At 50.7% G+C, this 14,194-nt stretch overlaps 6 protein-coding genes across 6 annotated transcripts; 3 read left to right on the forward strand and 3 right to left on the reverse strand.

The window, feature by feature from the left end:
- Position 1: 1 nt before the first annotated feature.
- Positions 2 to 1,808, reverse strand: F4807DRAFT_207154 (uncharacterized protein). The gene has a single exon (XM_047993881.1). It carries the CDS (start codon positions 1,531 to 1,533, stop codon positions 373 to 375), a length of 1,161 nt encoding a protein of 386 aa, XP_047858477.1. The 5' UTR covers positions 1,534 to 1,808; the 3' UTR covers positions 2 to 372.
- Positions 1,809 to 2,822: 1,014 nt separating this feature from the next.
- On the forward strand, positions 2,823 to 4,315 carry F4807DRAFT_207002 (mitochondrial thiamine pyrophosphate carrier 1). The gene is made up of 2 exons (XM_047993879.1): positions 2,823 to 3,048; positions 3,141 to 4,315. Exons 1-2 carry the CDS (start codon positions 3,016 to 3,018, stop codon positions 4,125 to 4,127), a joined length of 1,020 nt encoding a protein of 339 aa, XP_047858478.1. The 5' UTR covers positions 2,823 to 3,015; the 3' UTR covers positions 4,128 to 4,315.
- On the reverse strand, positions 4,315 to 5,479 carry F4807DRAFT_206947 (apolipo protein O-domain-containing protein). The gene is made up of 3 exons (XM_047993877.1): positions 5,388 to 5,479; positions 5,236 to 5,325; positions 4,315 to 5,165 (listed from the first exon to the last, which is right to left on the reverse strand). The coding sequence occupies exons 1-3, from the start codon at positions 5,412 to 5,414 to the stop codon at positions 4,503 to 4,505; spliced, it is 780 nt and encodes a 259-aa protein (XP_047858479.1). The 5' UTR covers positions 5,415 to 5,479; the 3' UTR covers positions 4,315 to 4,502.
- On the forward strand, positions 5,319 to 8,605 carry F4807DRAFT_206927 (mitochondrial intermediate peptidase-like protein). Its single transcript, XM_047993875.1, has one exon. It carries the CDS (start codon positions 5,799 to 5,801, stop codon positions 8,223 to 8,225), a length of 2,427 nt encoding a protein of 808 aa, XP_047858480.1. The 5' UTR covers positions 5,319 to 5,798; the 3' UTR covers positions 8,226 to 8,605.
- F4807DRAFT_207104 (uncharacterized protein) lies at positions 8,606 to 10,112 on the forward strand. Its single transcript, XM_047993880.1, has 2 exons — positions 8,606 to 9,437; positions 9,549 to 10,112. Exons 1-2 carry the CDS (start codon positions 8,985 to 8,987, stop codon positions 9,915 to 9,917), a joined length of 822 nt encoding a protein of 273 aa, XP_047858481.1. The 5' UTR covers positions 8,606 to 8,984; the 3' UTR covers positions 9,918 to 10,112.
- Positions 9,928 to 13,978, reverse strand: F4807DRAFT_206929 (DNA repair protein). Its single transcript, XM_047993876.1, has one exon. It carries the CDS (start codon positions 13,820 to 13,822, stop codon positions 10,307 to 10,309), a length of 3,516 nt encoding a protein of 1,171 aa, XP_047858482.1. The 5' UTR covers positions 13,823 to 13,978; the 3' UTR covers positions 9,928 to 10,306.
- Between the last annotated feature and the right edge of the window lie 216 nt (positions 13,979 to 14,194).

Below are 14,194 nucleotides of genomic sequence, written 5' to 3' on the forward strand. Positions count from 1 at the left end.
TGCAGTTAAGATGGAAAGGTAATATAAATGATTTCGATTAACCTTACTTTACATTCTTCGTCAGAGGCTCGTGAATATCTAGATGTGCTCGCTATTCTGTCCAGACTATCCCATCCATGACCTTAACCACGACCATGATAGCCAACCAACACCGTTAGATGCAAGATAATCCTGAAATAGTTACGCCGTGCGCTGTAACTCGGCTCCCGGAGCACCCCAACAAAACGTTGGCAACCATAAATCCCAAGCTTCTGGGACCCGCCAAAAATCCAAACCCCAGACGCCATTCACCATTCAAATACCTGGCATAGATCAGCTTTCCCAACCTTAAAATAAGTGCAATCTTATGTTTGCAAATTGCAACGAATATTTTCATTCTTCCATCAGTCCTAACATGTCCAGCTCAACTTTCACCAATCGTTCGAATTCCTCGCGATCAATCCCCGATGCACGGGATAGCTGATATAAACTCTTGATGCTTCGGGACACGTGCTGCTTCACTCCAAAGTCGTTCTGCTCCTGTTTTGCTGCCGCCGCCTCGAGCTTCTCGACTGACGCATTGGACCCGGCGCTGGAGGCAGGTCTCGGATGGGGATGAACCAAATTCGGGTCATCACCGCTTCTTCTCGAGTGAGTAGAAGGCGATCTAGGCGGGTTGGCAAGTGTCCACGAGCCTTGAGTTTCGTTAACCTCCACCTCGTCATCGCTCCCATTTACAACGGGGAGTTCAGGCCTTGCGCCCAAACCTAGAGGTGGTGCTATGCTACGAAGATTTGCTTCCTCGTCCGGGTCATGGTTGTCCATGGCCGGCTGGACGTCATCATATTGAGCGTAATAATCATCCTCGGCAGTCCCATGGCCGGATTGTGGTGCAGGTGACCTTTTGATAGCAGGCGTTCTCGCTGGTGTTGCATCGTACCTCGCCCAGTAATCGTCGTCGTCTTCCTCATCGTCGTCATGAGTCACGAAGGCACCTCGACTGCTCGAGATCCCATTGCTCTGGGAAGTCTTCGACTTCGATTCCTTGAACTGCCTCTCAGCTTCGACAATGTTCGAGACACCTCCAAACGACGAAAATGGCGATGGTTTCTCGGCGACGCTAACCTCGCCGACTTTCCAACCATCACCGAGCGGATCTCCGACACAATAAATCAATCGAAATGTCAATTCTAGATCTCTAAAAACCACGAGCGCCTGAAGAGTTTCTTCGTCCACTCGTCGGTAACGAATTTCGGCGTCATAATCCCAATCGATCTCCACTTCACCAGACGCGGGGTGAGGCTCCAATCGATCACTCTGAGCGATCTCCGTCAACCTGGGAACTTTTGAGGGGTCATAACATAATAATCGAATCCATGGATCTGAACTAGATGCTGTTGATAAAAGTTGGACTCGTTGCCTAAGAATGGGAGAGAGAAGAGGTAAGACGTTTTCTGCCGGTTCCGTTGATAGTGCAGCGGCCGGGAGCGAGGGTAAGAGATGTCCTAAAACCTGTTGAACGTCCGGTTGCTTAATGGTAGTAGAGGTCGTCATGGTTTCACCAGATTTGCCTAGATTCTAGTGTTGTGTTCTGTGTTGTTCGTGAGGTAGATTGAAGAGAGATGTTGCTAAGGCTTAGTACTTTAGGTTGTAGGCCCTTATCACATGCAATGCTGATCCTCCTGCTGCGCGCTGACCTCTATTTTAGCTGTTTTTAGCTTAAGCGGCGTGGCTGACACTAAGCTAACGTTATTCTGTTTCAGGGTCAGAAAAAGAATAACCAACTTGAATCTGGAAGGTAACCTTGCATTGGGAAATGAGAATTTGAGAAAGGATTGCTTACAGTGGAATTGAAGGAACATACACAAGCAGAACAAGCGATCCAGGTGAGCATTCAGATCGTTATGTAGATACACGTAAAAGCCCCTCAAGCACTGGACGATGACCAATAGCACAAACGACTTCTCCAAACCCCACAGCAAACCTGGGGAGAGGACAAATGGGAGCTAGCAGCTCGGGCGGGCGGAAGCGTATCCAATGACCTGTGACTTAATAACTCGTTCAGGTGTCAAGGTGTCGTGTATTGGTGCCGCGACTACATGCCTAGTGCAGACTTGGCTTTGCTCTAGAAGTAAAATGATTTCTGGAACTGGTGGAAATGACTGTTCCTATCAGCCGCCTGCTAGGTTCAATGTTATGCATGACGGCCATCCGAACATGGACTCCATTGATCCATTTCAATACATTGGCATTTGAAAGACGAATTAGGAAATGGAAAAATGATAAACGATGTGTAATAATAAGCACCGAACCTCCGATACCGATGATTTGAGTTCGGAGCCTTACGTTCTTGTTCGTTGTTACCTTGAAACCTTGAAACCTTGTAGAATATTTCGTCGATCCTTCGATAAGTCCAGATTCTGCGATGCTTCTTTCCAAACAATTTACCTTGTAACACGTTAATTGCCTGGGATTAACTGGATGCACGTGATGGCTATAAAAAATGAAAATGACCTGTAATGTTTTTGTCCCGAGCCTTACGTCACTCAATATTCTTCTGGTCGGACATTGGTTGGTCTCAGTTCTCTTCGATTTCAATACCGCTAAACTCGGCCTCAGATTCATTAAAGTTCCGATGCAGAGCGTCATTTTTAGTAACAAGTAAAAACGTCGGCGATATCTTCAGGTTTATGAGGTCGCGACTAATTAATTGACCGGCCCTAGTAGTGTTCACCTTGTCACCTTGTCCATTATCGTGTCTCGGGACCTCGACCCTGCTAGCTGCATGCTTACAACCTAGTCACGGCACGTGCCGTAAATTTTTGAAGGTGTTTACTAAGTCCCTTCAAGATTCCTAAATTTCGTAAAGAACCCCTGTTTCCTAAAAGAGGCGGATTCAAATCCCGTCTTACCTGCGAAGGCTTCCGCGCGGCCACGCCGCAATTTAATACGACCTATATCAGACCCACGATTTCTGAAAGAAGGTTGTTTCTGTATCGAAACACCCCTAGTCCGGGTTAGGGCCGCTGCGGATGTATGTCGAAATCTGACCAACGCCTTCAAGATGAGGTATGACTTCCTAATGTAGCAATCAGCTGGGATAGAAAATTTGCCTATTTAGGAACTGGAAGAGGCTGACACTAGTGTGCCCCGTTAAAAAGGGCTCCCGGCTTCAAGTCGTCACCGCTGGGGCCACCGCAGGCCTGATGTCCCGCTTCGTGGTCGCGCCTCTCGACGTCGTCAAGATCCGGCTACAACTACAATCCCACTCGCTCTCGGACCCGCTGTCCCAAGTCGACCTGCGTGGCTCACCCATATACAAAGGCACGATCGGGACCTTTCGCCATATTGTGGCCAACGAGGGTGTCACCGCGCTATGGAAGGGCAACGTTCCCGCCGAGCTGATGTACGTCGCGTACGCGTCGATCCAGTTCACGACGTACCGATCCATGACCCTGCTCTTGCAGCGTGTCTTCGCAAAAGACGGAGATAGATATGAACATAAATTCAGGGGTAAAGACGATAGTAGCCAAAGTAGACTCCCCAAGTCCGTCGAGTCGTTCATTAGTGGAGCGTCCGCCGGCGCCACGGCCACAGCGGCTACGTACCCGCTGGACCTGCTGCGTACGCGGTTCGCCGCCCAGGGCAACGAGCGGGTGTACGATAACCTGCGGCACGCCGTCGCCGACATAAACCGGGACGAAGGGATCCGGGGTTTCTTCCGCGGGCTCAGCCCGGCGCTGGCGCAGATTGTGCCGTTCATGGGGCTCTTCTTCGCCGTGTACGAGGGTGCGCGATTACCCCTCGGGAAGATGGAATTGCCCTGGGGCTCGGGTGACGCGGCGGCCGGCATCGTGGCGAGTGTCGTCGCGAAGACCGGCGTGTTCCCGTTGGATCTCGTGCGCAAGCGTATACAGGTCCAGGGCCCGACGCGGAGCCGCTATGTTCATAAGAACATCCCCGAGTACAGGGGCACGGTGAGCACGGTACGCCAGGTATTGCAACGAGAAGGAGTTAGGGGTCTGTACAGAGGATTAACGGTGAGCTTGATAAAGGCGGCTCCCGCAAGTGCGGTTACGATGTGGACTTATGAGCGGGTGTTGAATATGCTTATCAGTCGGGGCGAAAAGATCGAGGCGGTGCAATGAGCAATGAGGACGGCGTTGGCATATACATATATATCCTTATACATATAGACGCTGCTGCGTGCATTTTGTATAGCATGCGTTGGCTTTGGCTTTGGCTTTATCAGCTACAGGCTATGGATGGAATGGCGTAAAACGTTGAATTAGACAACTTGAAAATAAGCACCTGTTTTCGATTTGTGTTTAACTCAAAAGTGCCAAGCAGACCACACATCACAATTCTTAAAGTCTTATTTTGAATTCAATATATGCTTTCACATTTATTTTGCTGTCATCTACATAAACCCCACATAACATAACCTTGAACAAAGCAAAGTTCTGTCTATTATGCATTGATCTATAGTACAAGGAAGCGCTCCGTCGTCGAACACCATCCGCTCATTTCCCCTTCTTCACCCAGCCCTCGACGATATCCCGGGCGTCGCTAACCTTCTCATCGACATAGGTCTTACCCACGTCGACGTGGACCCTGGCAAAGCGCCACGCATCCTGGACGCCCTGCTGCGTCTTCAGGTGTGCGTCGGCCAAAGCAGGAAACCGGCGCTCGTACGTCCACAGCAGGTCGGCGACGTTGGTCATGGTGACGGGGATCAGGAGCCAGCCGGCGCCGACGCCGAAGGCGAGCGGCACCGAGGCCCTTAGGACCAGGTTCCGGTTCCGGCTCGCGATGCTGCCGGCCATGCTCGCCACCAGCACGTACACGAGCCCCGGCATCAGCTTCTCGCCGCTCTCGCGCGGGGGCGCGAGAGAGGCTACGGTCTCCGTGAAGGACCGCTCGAGCCCGAAGGCCGCGTCGACGGCGTTGTTGACGGCGTCTTCGGTCGCGACTGCGTACCGGTAGAGGAACAGCCGCGCCTTGCCTATCTGCACGGCGAGCCGGTCGGTCGGCGTCGGGCTGTGGTGTTTGGGCTCGGGGAGGAGGAGCGAAGATTCTGACGATGCTGGAGGTATGGTGTCTGAGGCCGGGGAGGGGACCGGCGTTGTGCTGGATTTGGGGGGGAGGAAGGTCTCGTAGTCGTCGTAGATAGGTTTCTTGTTGAACTGTATTGTTTGTTGCTGTTAATAAACGGGGTTTATTGGCTTATAGATAAAAGGAGGTTTCAGGCCGTACGTAGTCGTGTGATGGTGCTTCAGCCAGCGCAACCGAGGGAAATAAAGCTCCTCCGACCAGAGTTGCGGCCATGAAAGGCGCGGCGACACGCTGTGTTTTCCATTTTATCAGCATATAATCATTTATATTGGGCTGCTATGAAAATATCTCACCCGTCGCAGCAGCACTCTCGCAGCCATGTTGCGCTCAATTGACGTTGGCCGTTGTCGAGGTATTAAAAGTATTAAATATTGAATTTCGAGCTTGAGGATTAATTTGGGTAGGACCAGACTGTAGCGATGATGTACGTACACTTACTAAATTCCCGGTACCTTTTTTTCTTCGCGGCGATTTCCGGACCGGTGGCCCCTCGGCCAAAACTTTATCGTTGTACCTGACGTAGACGGTAGGCCGTCAATTCCCAATCAATTCAAATGGAGAAAGAATAGAGTGCTTAAAAATTCTTTTAAGCAATAAATTGCTTTTATAGGTTTTACAACTTTTTTTTTCTTGCCTTGCAATATTCATTGGCGACTTTGCTTGGTTGCATGTCTAGCTAGGTCGCCGATAATGATCTGTACATCATGATGAGAACAGTGCGATCAGGTCTTTGGACCTGCTCAAGATGCCTCCGACAAGCCTCTCGATTTCGGGTCCGAGACCAAAGGCGCTGGCTCTCTTCCGCGCCCGGCGCTGGGGCTCAAATCAATACATCGCATATACCGGTCGACCATTCTCCTACCGATTTAAAGCATGACGATTCCCTATTGCGCGAAATCTTCGACTCGGCGTCGACCTTTCAAGAATTCGGGAATCCTTTCCGCCCCATACCGTACCGCGATAATGTAGGATTGTTCAGGAACAAATATTTAAGATCACCTGATGGCTTTCTTCAATACGCCAATGTCACGATCAAGAGAGCTCAGAAGGTGGTTAATAAGGTGCTTAATGCGTCAACTTTAGAGGACTATAAGGCTATCGTTCGGGATTTAGATAGACTTAGCGACCTACTCTGCCGGGTGTTGGATGTAGCCGACTTCATACGGGTTACTCACCCCGAAGGATCGATACAGGGTGCCGCATCGGAGGCGTGGTCGTTGGTTTATCAGTACATGAACAAACTAAACACCGAGACGGGACTCAGTAACCAGCTAGGAAAGGCCATGGCCAACCCAGAAGTAATGGCCAGCTGGAGTGATGAAGAACAGACAGTTGCAAAATTGCTACAGCAGGATTTTATGAAGTCGGCAATACATCTTCCGCAAGAGTCACGAGATCGGTTTGTCGAGCTGTCACAGCATATCAGCGAGTTGGGATCGGATTTTATCGAATATATGCAGCCCCAACAGATGGAACTCGAGTTCCGAAGCGACGACCTATATGGCCTAGACCCCCAAGTAGCTCAATCAATCAGCAAATCAAGGAGCAAATGGGGCACAGTTCGCCTGCAGACAATGTTACCTGAAGCGACAGTGGCGCTCAGGACCGTCCATGACGAAGGGGTGAGGAAGATCATCTACAATGCAACTCGAACTGCTTCTGACGAGACGATTAAACATCTAGAAGCCATGTTGAGATCGCGTGCTGAGCTAGCAAAGCTTTCTGGCTTTAAAAGTTATGCGCAAATGACTCTTCATGATAAAATGATGGCGAAAACACCAGAGTCTGTTCATCAATTCCTTTTAGCTCTCTCTAAACGTAACGAACCGCTTGTCGAGGAGGAGGTCGCGGCGCTACTTCAGGAGAAGATAAGATGGTCGAAAAAAAAACCCCCGCCAACCAATATTGAGCCGTGGGATAGGGATTTTCTAATGACGCATATACGTTTCGCTATGAGATCGCGACAGCGAACTGACGATTCCCTGTCGGCTTATTTCTCACTCGGGACTGTCATGCAAGGGTTATCAAGACTATTCACACGTTTATATGGAATCAGGTTGGTTCCTCGGGAGATGCTACCAGGTGAGACATGGAATCCAGACGTAAGACGACTGGATGTTGTCTCTGATACCGATGGACACATTGCTGTCCTTTACTGCGATCTTTTCTACCGAGTCGATAAGTGCTCCAATCCGGCACATTTTACTGTGCGTTGCTCTAGAGAAATTTCGGAAGCCGAGATCCAGGAAGCTGCTGAACGAAATGAGGACGATGCCGAGGAGTTGCCTATATTCGACTCACCTATCGCGGCTGCGAATGACGGTATGCATGTATCACGTCAATCCGGTGCGATCAAGCAGCTGCCGACAATTGTGCTAGTATGCGACTTCGAGGAGAATAAAGGGCGGAACACACCTGCCTTCCTGGAGTATCATCAGATGGAAACACTTTTCCACGAGATGGGACACGCTATCCACTCGGTCCTGGCTCGAACTTCCTTACAAAACGTGGCAGGGACGCGATGTGCAACTGATTTCGCGGAGCTACCTTCGACCTTGATGGAACACTTCTGCGCCGACCCATCCGTTCTGGGGCTATTCGCGCGGCATCATATTTCTGACAAGCCGTTGCCATATGAGATGGTGGCGGACAAATTACGCATCTCTAGAAGATTCGAAGCGTCGGATAGGGAGAATCAAATCATACTGGCCATGCTGGACCAGGTATACCACTCATCCTTACCAGATGAAGTCGGCTTCGACTCGACGGAGATCTACCATGCCCTCCAGGAAGATTTCGGGAAGTTCCCGCCTGATCCAAAAAAGACTAGGTGGCAAGGCTTTTTCGGCCACCTATTCGGCTACGGTAGCACGTATTACAGTTATCTGTTCGACCAAGTGCTCTCAAAGCGCGTGTGGGATGTCGTCTTTTCGGCGGGCCATAACGGCGCTGCTCTTGACCGGGCCAACGGTGAGAGGCTGAAGGAGGACCTCCTCAAGTGGGGAGGCAGCCGTGATCCTTGGAGGTGCCTCTCAGATGCTCTGCGAGATGAGCGCTTGATAAATGGCGACGAGAAGGCTATGGTATTGGTGGCGAGTTGGGTTGATAAGGATAAGATTGCTAGTGCATAAACATGGATGCTTTGTTGTACATATAAAGACTCAAGCATATAGAACATGTGTGGACTAGTGTTTATCCATCGCCTAGCTGCTATCCGACACGATAGATCATTGCACTTCCCCTTATTCTATATGAATATGCTGAGAAGTTCCTACCCCTTCTGCGGAAATCACGTACGTATTATAAGAAAAAAGGAAAGAGATACTCCATTGAAAAAGTGAATTGAGTAGTTGAGACTTTGGTGTAGAATCGAGTTGCGCTTAAACTTCACTTATGTACTTCGTCGCTTCTCGATCTATATGATGCCAGGGGTGGTATAGCGGACCTCTGTTTCCTCATGCTCTTGCTTGTCTCCTGCCTTACACTCATTCTATGACTCGGCAAGAGCTAGTATGAGGAAGAAGCTGGACATCTATTTCTCCTCAGACGTCTAGAATCTATTCCATCTTCTCATCAACAACACACGTTACCATTCCAAACAACAAATACGTTGCTATCATCATTGCTGTTATTATCACAATTTTGGTCTCGAGTTTCGTTATACCGCGAACATTTCGTATGAAGACTCCAATAATTTCTCGTCTCAAAGTTTCTTTCTGAAAAGTACTACGACTCTGAATAATCAAGTCAACGTATCCACCAGGCTTCAAAGACCTCACGAGAATAACAGTCCCCTATTGTAATTCCATTGCCTCTAGGATCACCGAGAGGCAAGGCAGAGTACACAACGACTCCTAATCATCTAGACACTTCCTATCTCCCTACAAACAATGGCACCACACACATTCACCACTAGCACCCTTAGCCTCCTCATGCTGCTCGGCAGCACCCCCATCTCCCTTTGCCAAGACCGTCCACCACCATCTCCAGTCGAATCAGGAGCCATCCCATCATTCACGGCCGTGCCAGGGAACAACACACGCGAGGGGCCCAACGGGCTCCGCATCGTCGACAGCGACGAGGTATACCACTACGCGGGCTGCTGGTCCGAGACGACCGAGTTCTCGCCCCACACCCGCGCGCTGGACGGCGTCTACTTGACCGCCATCGGCCAGATGCAGGTGAAGCCGTGCATCGACTACTGCGCCCGCTCGTACAACCACTTCCACCCCGAGACGAAGGGCTGGAAGTACGCCGGCCTCGAGTTCGCCCGCGAGTGCTGGTGCGGCGACAGCCTCTCGCCGAGGAGTCTGCACTTGCAGGAGAGTGCTTGCGATACTCCCGTAAGTACATGTTGGAGAGACCCCGCCCCCTTTTCACTTGACATTTCTCGCTTGAGTTCTAGACGCATAAGGAGTGGAGGTAGAAGCAATCGGCTAACTCGTGTCATATAGTGTGATGGTGCCAATTCAACAGTGTGCGGAGGACACCTTGCTATCACGTTGTACAATGCCACAACTCCGGATACCGGAAGACCAGGCACTGGTACTGGCGATGAAACCACCGAGCCACCAAAGAGTGCCGCTTCGGGGTCGAAGACGAGCGGCGCTACATCAACGGGATCAAAGACAAGTGGTGCTGTATCGTCGGGGTCAAAGACGAGTGGTGCCGTGTCGACGGGATCAAAAACAAGTGACGCTTCAGGATCCAAAACGAGCGACGCCTCAACCTCAAAGCCGGGCAATGAGGCTGTTGCACAGGCTGTAGGCGTAGGCCTCGTGCTTGTGGCCGTGACTTTTGTTCTCGGTATGGGTTGCTTGTAAGCGGAGAGATAATGTAAGGAAAGGGGTGGGTGAGTGAGAGGTCGGTTTCTGCTGTTTGTTTCTTCCGCCAAGATCCTATTTGTCCGAGTCGGTGTTGAAGTCTTGATAACCTCGGTGGGTGATGTTACGGAGTCGTTCCTTTCGGAACTAGTTGCCGTGAAGAAAACCTATGAGACTTGGGGGTGGAAGAGTTAGAGGGAGGTGTTGAATAATGGATATGGAGCATCCGTTCGCGTTACCCTAGCCTAGATTGCCTGAATACAACGCTATTAATATTAAAACACTCAGTCTCATTAAGATACTTCATCTTTCGTCGTCGTCTCGATCGTAACTATACCATATCGACGTAAACTTATTATAAAACGCATATTTGCCATATGATCCATTCTTCATATATCCAGCGGGCCCAGCCCCCTCGACCTCACCGCATTCTGCACTTCTTGCTTGACATGCCCGACGACTTCGCGCCAGGCTTCTTTCCCGCTGTACTCCAGCTCGTCGCCGCTGTCTTCGACCAGGTAATCGAGCCACCGGACCAGCTTCAGCACCTTATCCATGTCCTTCTCCTCGACGACGACGCGGACCAGGTACTTCTCCAACATGTCCACGTCCCGGCGGTGCGGGCCCGCGTCCCGCGTCTCGCGGTGCCACACATTCAGCATATCGCGTATCTCGGGCAGCGTCGTGAGCCCGTTTGTCGTGAACGCTATCTTGGCGGGCTTGGGCCCGAAGCGCAGACGCGTCTGTCCGCCTGGTAAGGCGGTGCCGCTTTCGTCGCCATCTCCATCGGCGGCTAGGTTTTTGTTCTTGTTGGCGAGCTTGGAAGGCAGGTCTAAGCCCGACCGCTGCGCGCGCAGACGCCGGTGGTCTGCGATCACTTCCCGACGCACTTCCTCGGGCAGCTCGGCGAGGAAGGTCGGGTCTAGGTCAGCTATCTCGGGGACTGAGGCCTGCTGTTGCTGCTGCTGCTGCTGGTGTTTGATCGTGGTCTGGATTATCTTCGCGCTGGCATCGGATTGGCGCTCGCGCGCGCGGGCGAATAGCCCGGCGACCCGGCGTTTGGTCGGCGTCTTCTGCTGCTGCTTCGGGGGTTGCTGGATCTGGCGGTCTCTGCGCGGGGATTGAGGGGGGTTTTGCTGTTGCTGTCTGCTTCGGGGTCTGTACTGTTCTAGGACTTCGGCTTTCACGTCCTCTGGCAGGGCGTTGAAGACTTCGGGGTCGATCTCGGGCGGGATCTCATTGGCCGGGGCTGGGCTTTGGGTCCGGGATTTGGCTGTTGGTGTTAATGTTGGTGTTGGTGTTGGTTGTCGTGCGTCGCGGGCTCTGCTACCTTGCCCCATAAGCCGGCTTCGGATGTCTGGGGGGAGCTCTGCGATCACCGCGGGATCTGGGTTGGATGGCATGATGAATTGAGTCCCGCCAATGTTTAAAGGGGTATTTGCCTTGTCGTCGTTCTCGCTCGCCCGGGATATCGTAAACGCCGGGTGGCGGGCTTCTGGCTTTGGTTTCCGGGGTGTTAGGGGATCTTCGGCAATAGGATCTTGAGAGTCGTGCCGAGTCTGTTTCAAACTCGTCTCTTCTCCGCCGATGCCATCTTGGATTGGTTCTAAGGCCGGTTTCTTTGCCGAACCGGGAGTACGAAAGGCACCAAAACTTAGCCTCTTCTGGCTTCCGTCGAGACCTGACAGTGAAGTTTTGATTGGTTCTAGTTTAGTTAATTGTACGCCTAGGCCGCGGAGGTCGCCGGGGGTGAACTTGAAAGAACGGAGGATAGAAACGGCTTCCTTTCCTAGTACCTTGTAGTCGTGAGTCGCAACGCCAAACAAGACACTCTTGTTGAAAGTGTCACATTTGCCATGCCCTAAATGTTTTGGCGGGTCAAGTGGTGCGTCCAAGGAGCGTCGCATGATTTTCATCGTGAGTTGCTTGCCCTTGACCTGCTCATTGAGTAATCGTTTCTCCAACTCTTTACACAAGTTGAACACAAATTCTTCGGCTTCCTCTTGACTAATAAACCGTATACCCCAGTTGACCTCAGCAGAAACTGACTTTCGTATCGGCTGTTCGCCAACTTCTGTTCGGTCTATACCACGTGCGTATTCCCAGAGCTTCTCGCCTGTTTTGGGCCCAAGAGTGTTGATTAAGCGTTCTTTAGAAGTCTGCCGAACATCGCTCACGAGCTTCACTCCGATTTCCTCTAGCTTGCCGGCTATGCTATACGCAACTCCAGGCAAACTATCAACCTTCAACTCTCCAAGGAAGTCCAACACTTCTTCTGGCTTGATTTGGTATTGGCCGGCGGGTTTGGCCTTCCGAAGGGCAACCTTTGCTAGAAGAATATTACCACCTATCCCAACGGAAACAGCACACCCAGTTTTCGCTTTGATTTGATCTCGCAAGGCCGATGCCATCTGGTCCGATTTCTCCTGTTCTCTCCATATACTGCCTTCGTCGATCCCAGAGCCGTCAGAACCGATTGCGGATAGGATGACCGAGGTAATATCCACAAGAGCTTCATCAATACTGACGCTCTGCACAATGCCACCGACTTCTAAGATGCATTCATAAAATGCTTTGCTAGCTTCCTCATACGCCGGAAAATCATACGGGAGCACCTTGAGCTCAGGACATAGCTCCTTGGCTCGCTTCATCCACATGCCGTTTTTGACGCCGTACTTTCTCGCCGGGTAGTTGCAGCTGGCAATTTCCGAACCCGAACCCGTTCCGTGTGCAACGACAGCAGGTTTGTCAATGAAATCAGGCGCACTTTTCAGGGAGACCGCACAGAAAAAGCTGTCGAAGTCTACGTGCATAACGTAACGCCTCGCGCCTGCTTTCCTTTTCATTGGCTTCCTTTGAGCACCCTTCTCGGCAGCCAGTCTCTGCATTCTCGACTTCAGTTCGGCTTTCCAAGTGGACAAGTGGTGGAGTCTGCTCTCAGAGTAGTACTGCTGTATAAAATCTGGATTTGCGGTTGACGACTTTCTCATACGAGGGTCTTGGAGTAACATAGCGTTATGTTCCTCGGAAGTCATCGTCTTCTGCTGTTCAGTTGTTGGTCCAGCTTGAACATCGTCCTCCAATTCATCTTTGCTCGGGCGATCCGGTCTTTCATTGGAATTATCAGGTGTAGGTTCTGGAAAGTCCACCAACATGACCGTATCCTCATCGGATTTATCAGAGGTCCCTGGTGAGCCTCGCGACTCCTGTAACCCCAAAGGCGTCATAGGCTCATTAGAGTCAGTCCTTTGAGCTAATTTGTTAGCCGGCCCCGGTCGGTTGGGTGTAATGTCTCCAAGGTGGTTTCCATTGATAGACTGCGCAATACCCTTGAGTTGACTAGTATAGAAACTTGACTCGGTTTGTTCTCGGTACCCTGACAATGGAGATGGGCTTGACTGGGTGGATATTCCACTACCATTCATCTTCAATGTCTTCTGTCTCGGAGTCTCCTCTATTACCCGGTAATCGGACCACGGAAGAAGTTTTCCGGCTTTGATAGAATCCGTTACCCAAGCAGGTTTCACTATCCTGTATTTGCCGAAATCAACCATCTTTTTCGGCGGTAGTTTCGACGCTATGATATGAGTGGCCATGGTCTTAGAATCCAAATACTGGAGAAATCCAGCTCCATGTTGAACCAAATCAAGGTGAAGAACCTGGAGTGATGGCTGGGTATAACCCATAACATGTGCGACTACTCCTTTGAAGATCTGAGGCTTGTCATTTGATGAAGCTCGTAATTCGGAATCAAGATTTTGCAACTTGATCTTCTTGCGACGGAAATAATCTTCAAATCCTCCAAAGGCGCTAGGTTCGTACTCGTCGCCTCCTTCATCGGAGAAGGTATGGTTCTCTATGCGCTTTCGCACGGAATTCGAGTTATTTTCCAGACGACTCCCCATCTTGATATGATTTTGTCATCAACATCAAAAAGCGCGACTCCTTATTCCGATAAGAACTTCTACTCGATTGCCTGTGGCGATCTTTCGATGGGAGGTCATCTTGGAAATGACAGGGTTGCGGCTATGGCGATCATAAGATGAACTACTTAGAATGCGACTTCAATTCTCCGGTGAATCCGAAAGAGATATGAATCTAATTAAAATAATACGAACATCGTCTAGATGATATCGGCGGTAAACGCGTTGAGGACGATGCTAATTTATGAAGACGCGAGTGGCGCGGGTAACATCACGTCATCCCGTGACCAGCTCTAATTGAGCTTAAGATGGTTAGCGCCACATTTATCAGTTATCTTATCGCATAGTATTACA

Source organism: Annulohypoxylon truncatum, assembly GCF_022578515.1.
Source record: "Annulohypoxylon truncatum strain CBS 140777 unplaced genomic scaffold F4807scaffold_3, whole genome shotgun sequence".
NCBI classification, from domain to species: domain Eukaryota; kingdom Fungi; phylum Ascomycota; class Sordariomycetes; order Xylariales; family Hypoxylaceae; genus Annulohypoxylon; species Annulohypoxylon truncatum.

What these genes read in the sequence shown, in the direction of transcription:
- F4807DRAFT_207154 (XM_047993881.1), bottom strand. Translation starts at nt 1,533, where the DNA reads ATGACGACCTCTACTACCATTAAGCAACCGGACGTTCAACAGGTTTTA.
- F4807DRAFT_207002 (XM_047993879.1), top strand. Translation starts at nt 3,016, where the DNA reads ATGTCGAAATCTGACCAACGCCTTCAAGATGAG. An exon ending in ACCAACGCCTTCAAGATGAG is followed by an intron (nt 3,049 to 3,140) that starts GTATGACTTCCT and finishes CCCGTTAAAAAG; the next exon opens with GGCTCCCGGCTTCAAGTCGT.
- F4807DRAFT_206947 (XM_047993877.1), bottom strand. Translation starts at nt 5,414, where the DNA reads ATGGCTGCGAGAGTGCTGCTGCGACGG. An exon ending in CGAGAGTGCTGCTGCGACGG is followed by an intron (nt 5,326 to 5,387) that starts GTGAGATATTTT and finishes TGGAAAACACAG; the next exon opens with CGTGTCGCCGCGCCTTTCAT. An exon ending in AAGCACCATCACACGACTAC is followed by an intron (nt 5,166 to 5,235) that starts GTACGGCCTGAA and finishes CAAACAATACAG; the next exon opens with TTCAACAAGAAACCTATCTA.
- F4807DRAFT_206927 (XM_047993875.1), top strand. Translation starts at nt 5,799, where the DNA reads ATGATGAGAACAGTGCGATCAGGTCTTTGGACCTGCTCAAGATGCCTC.
- F4807DRAFT_207104 (XM_047993880.1), top strand. Translation starts at nt 8,985, where the DNA reads ATGGCACCACACACATTCACCACTAGCACCCTTAGCCTCCTCATGCTG. An exon ending in AGAGTGCTTGCGATACTCCC is followed by an intron (nt 9,438 to 9,548) that starts GTAAGTACATGT and finishes CGTGTCATATAG; the next exon opens with TGTGATGGTGCCAATTCAAC.
- F4807DRAFT_206929 (XM_047993876.1), bottom strand. Translation starts at nt 13,822, where the DNA reads ATGGGGAGTCGTCTGGAAAATAACTCGAATTCCGTGCGAAAGCGCATA.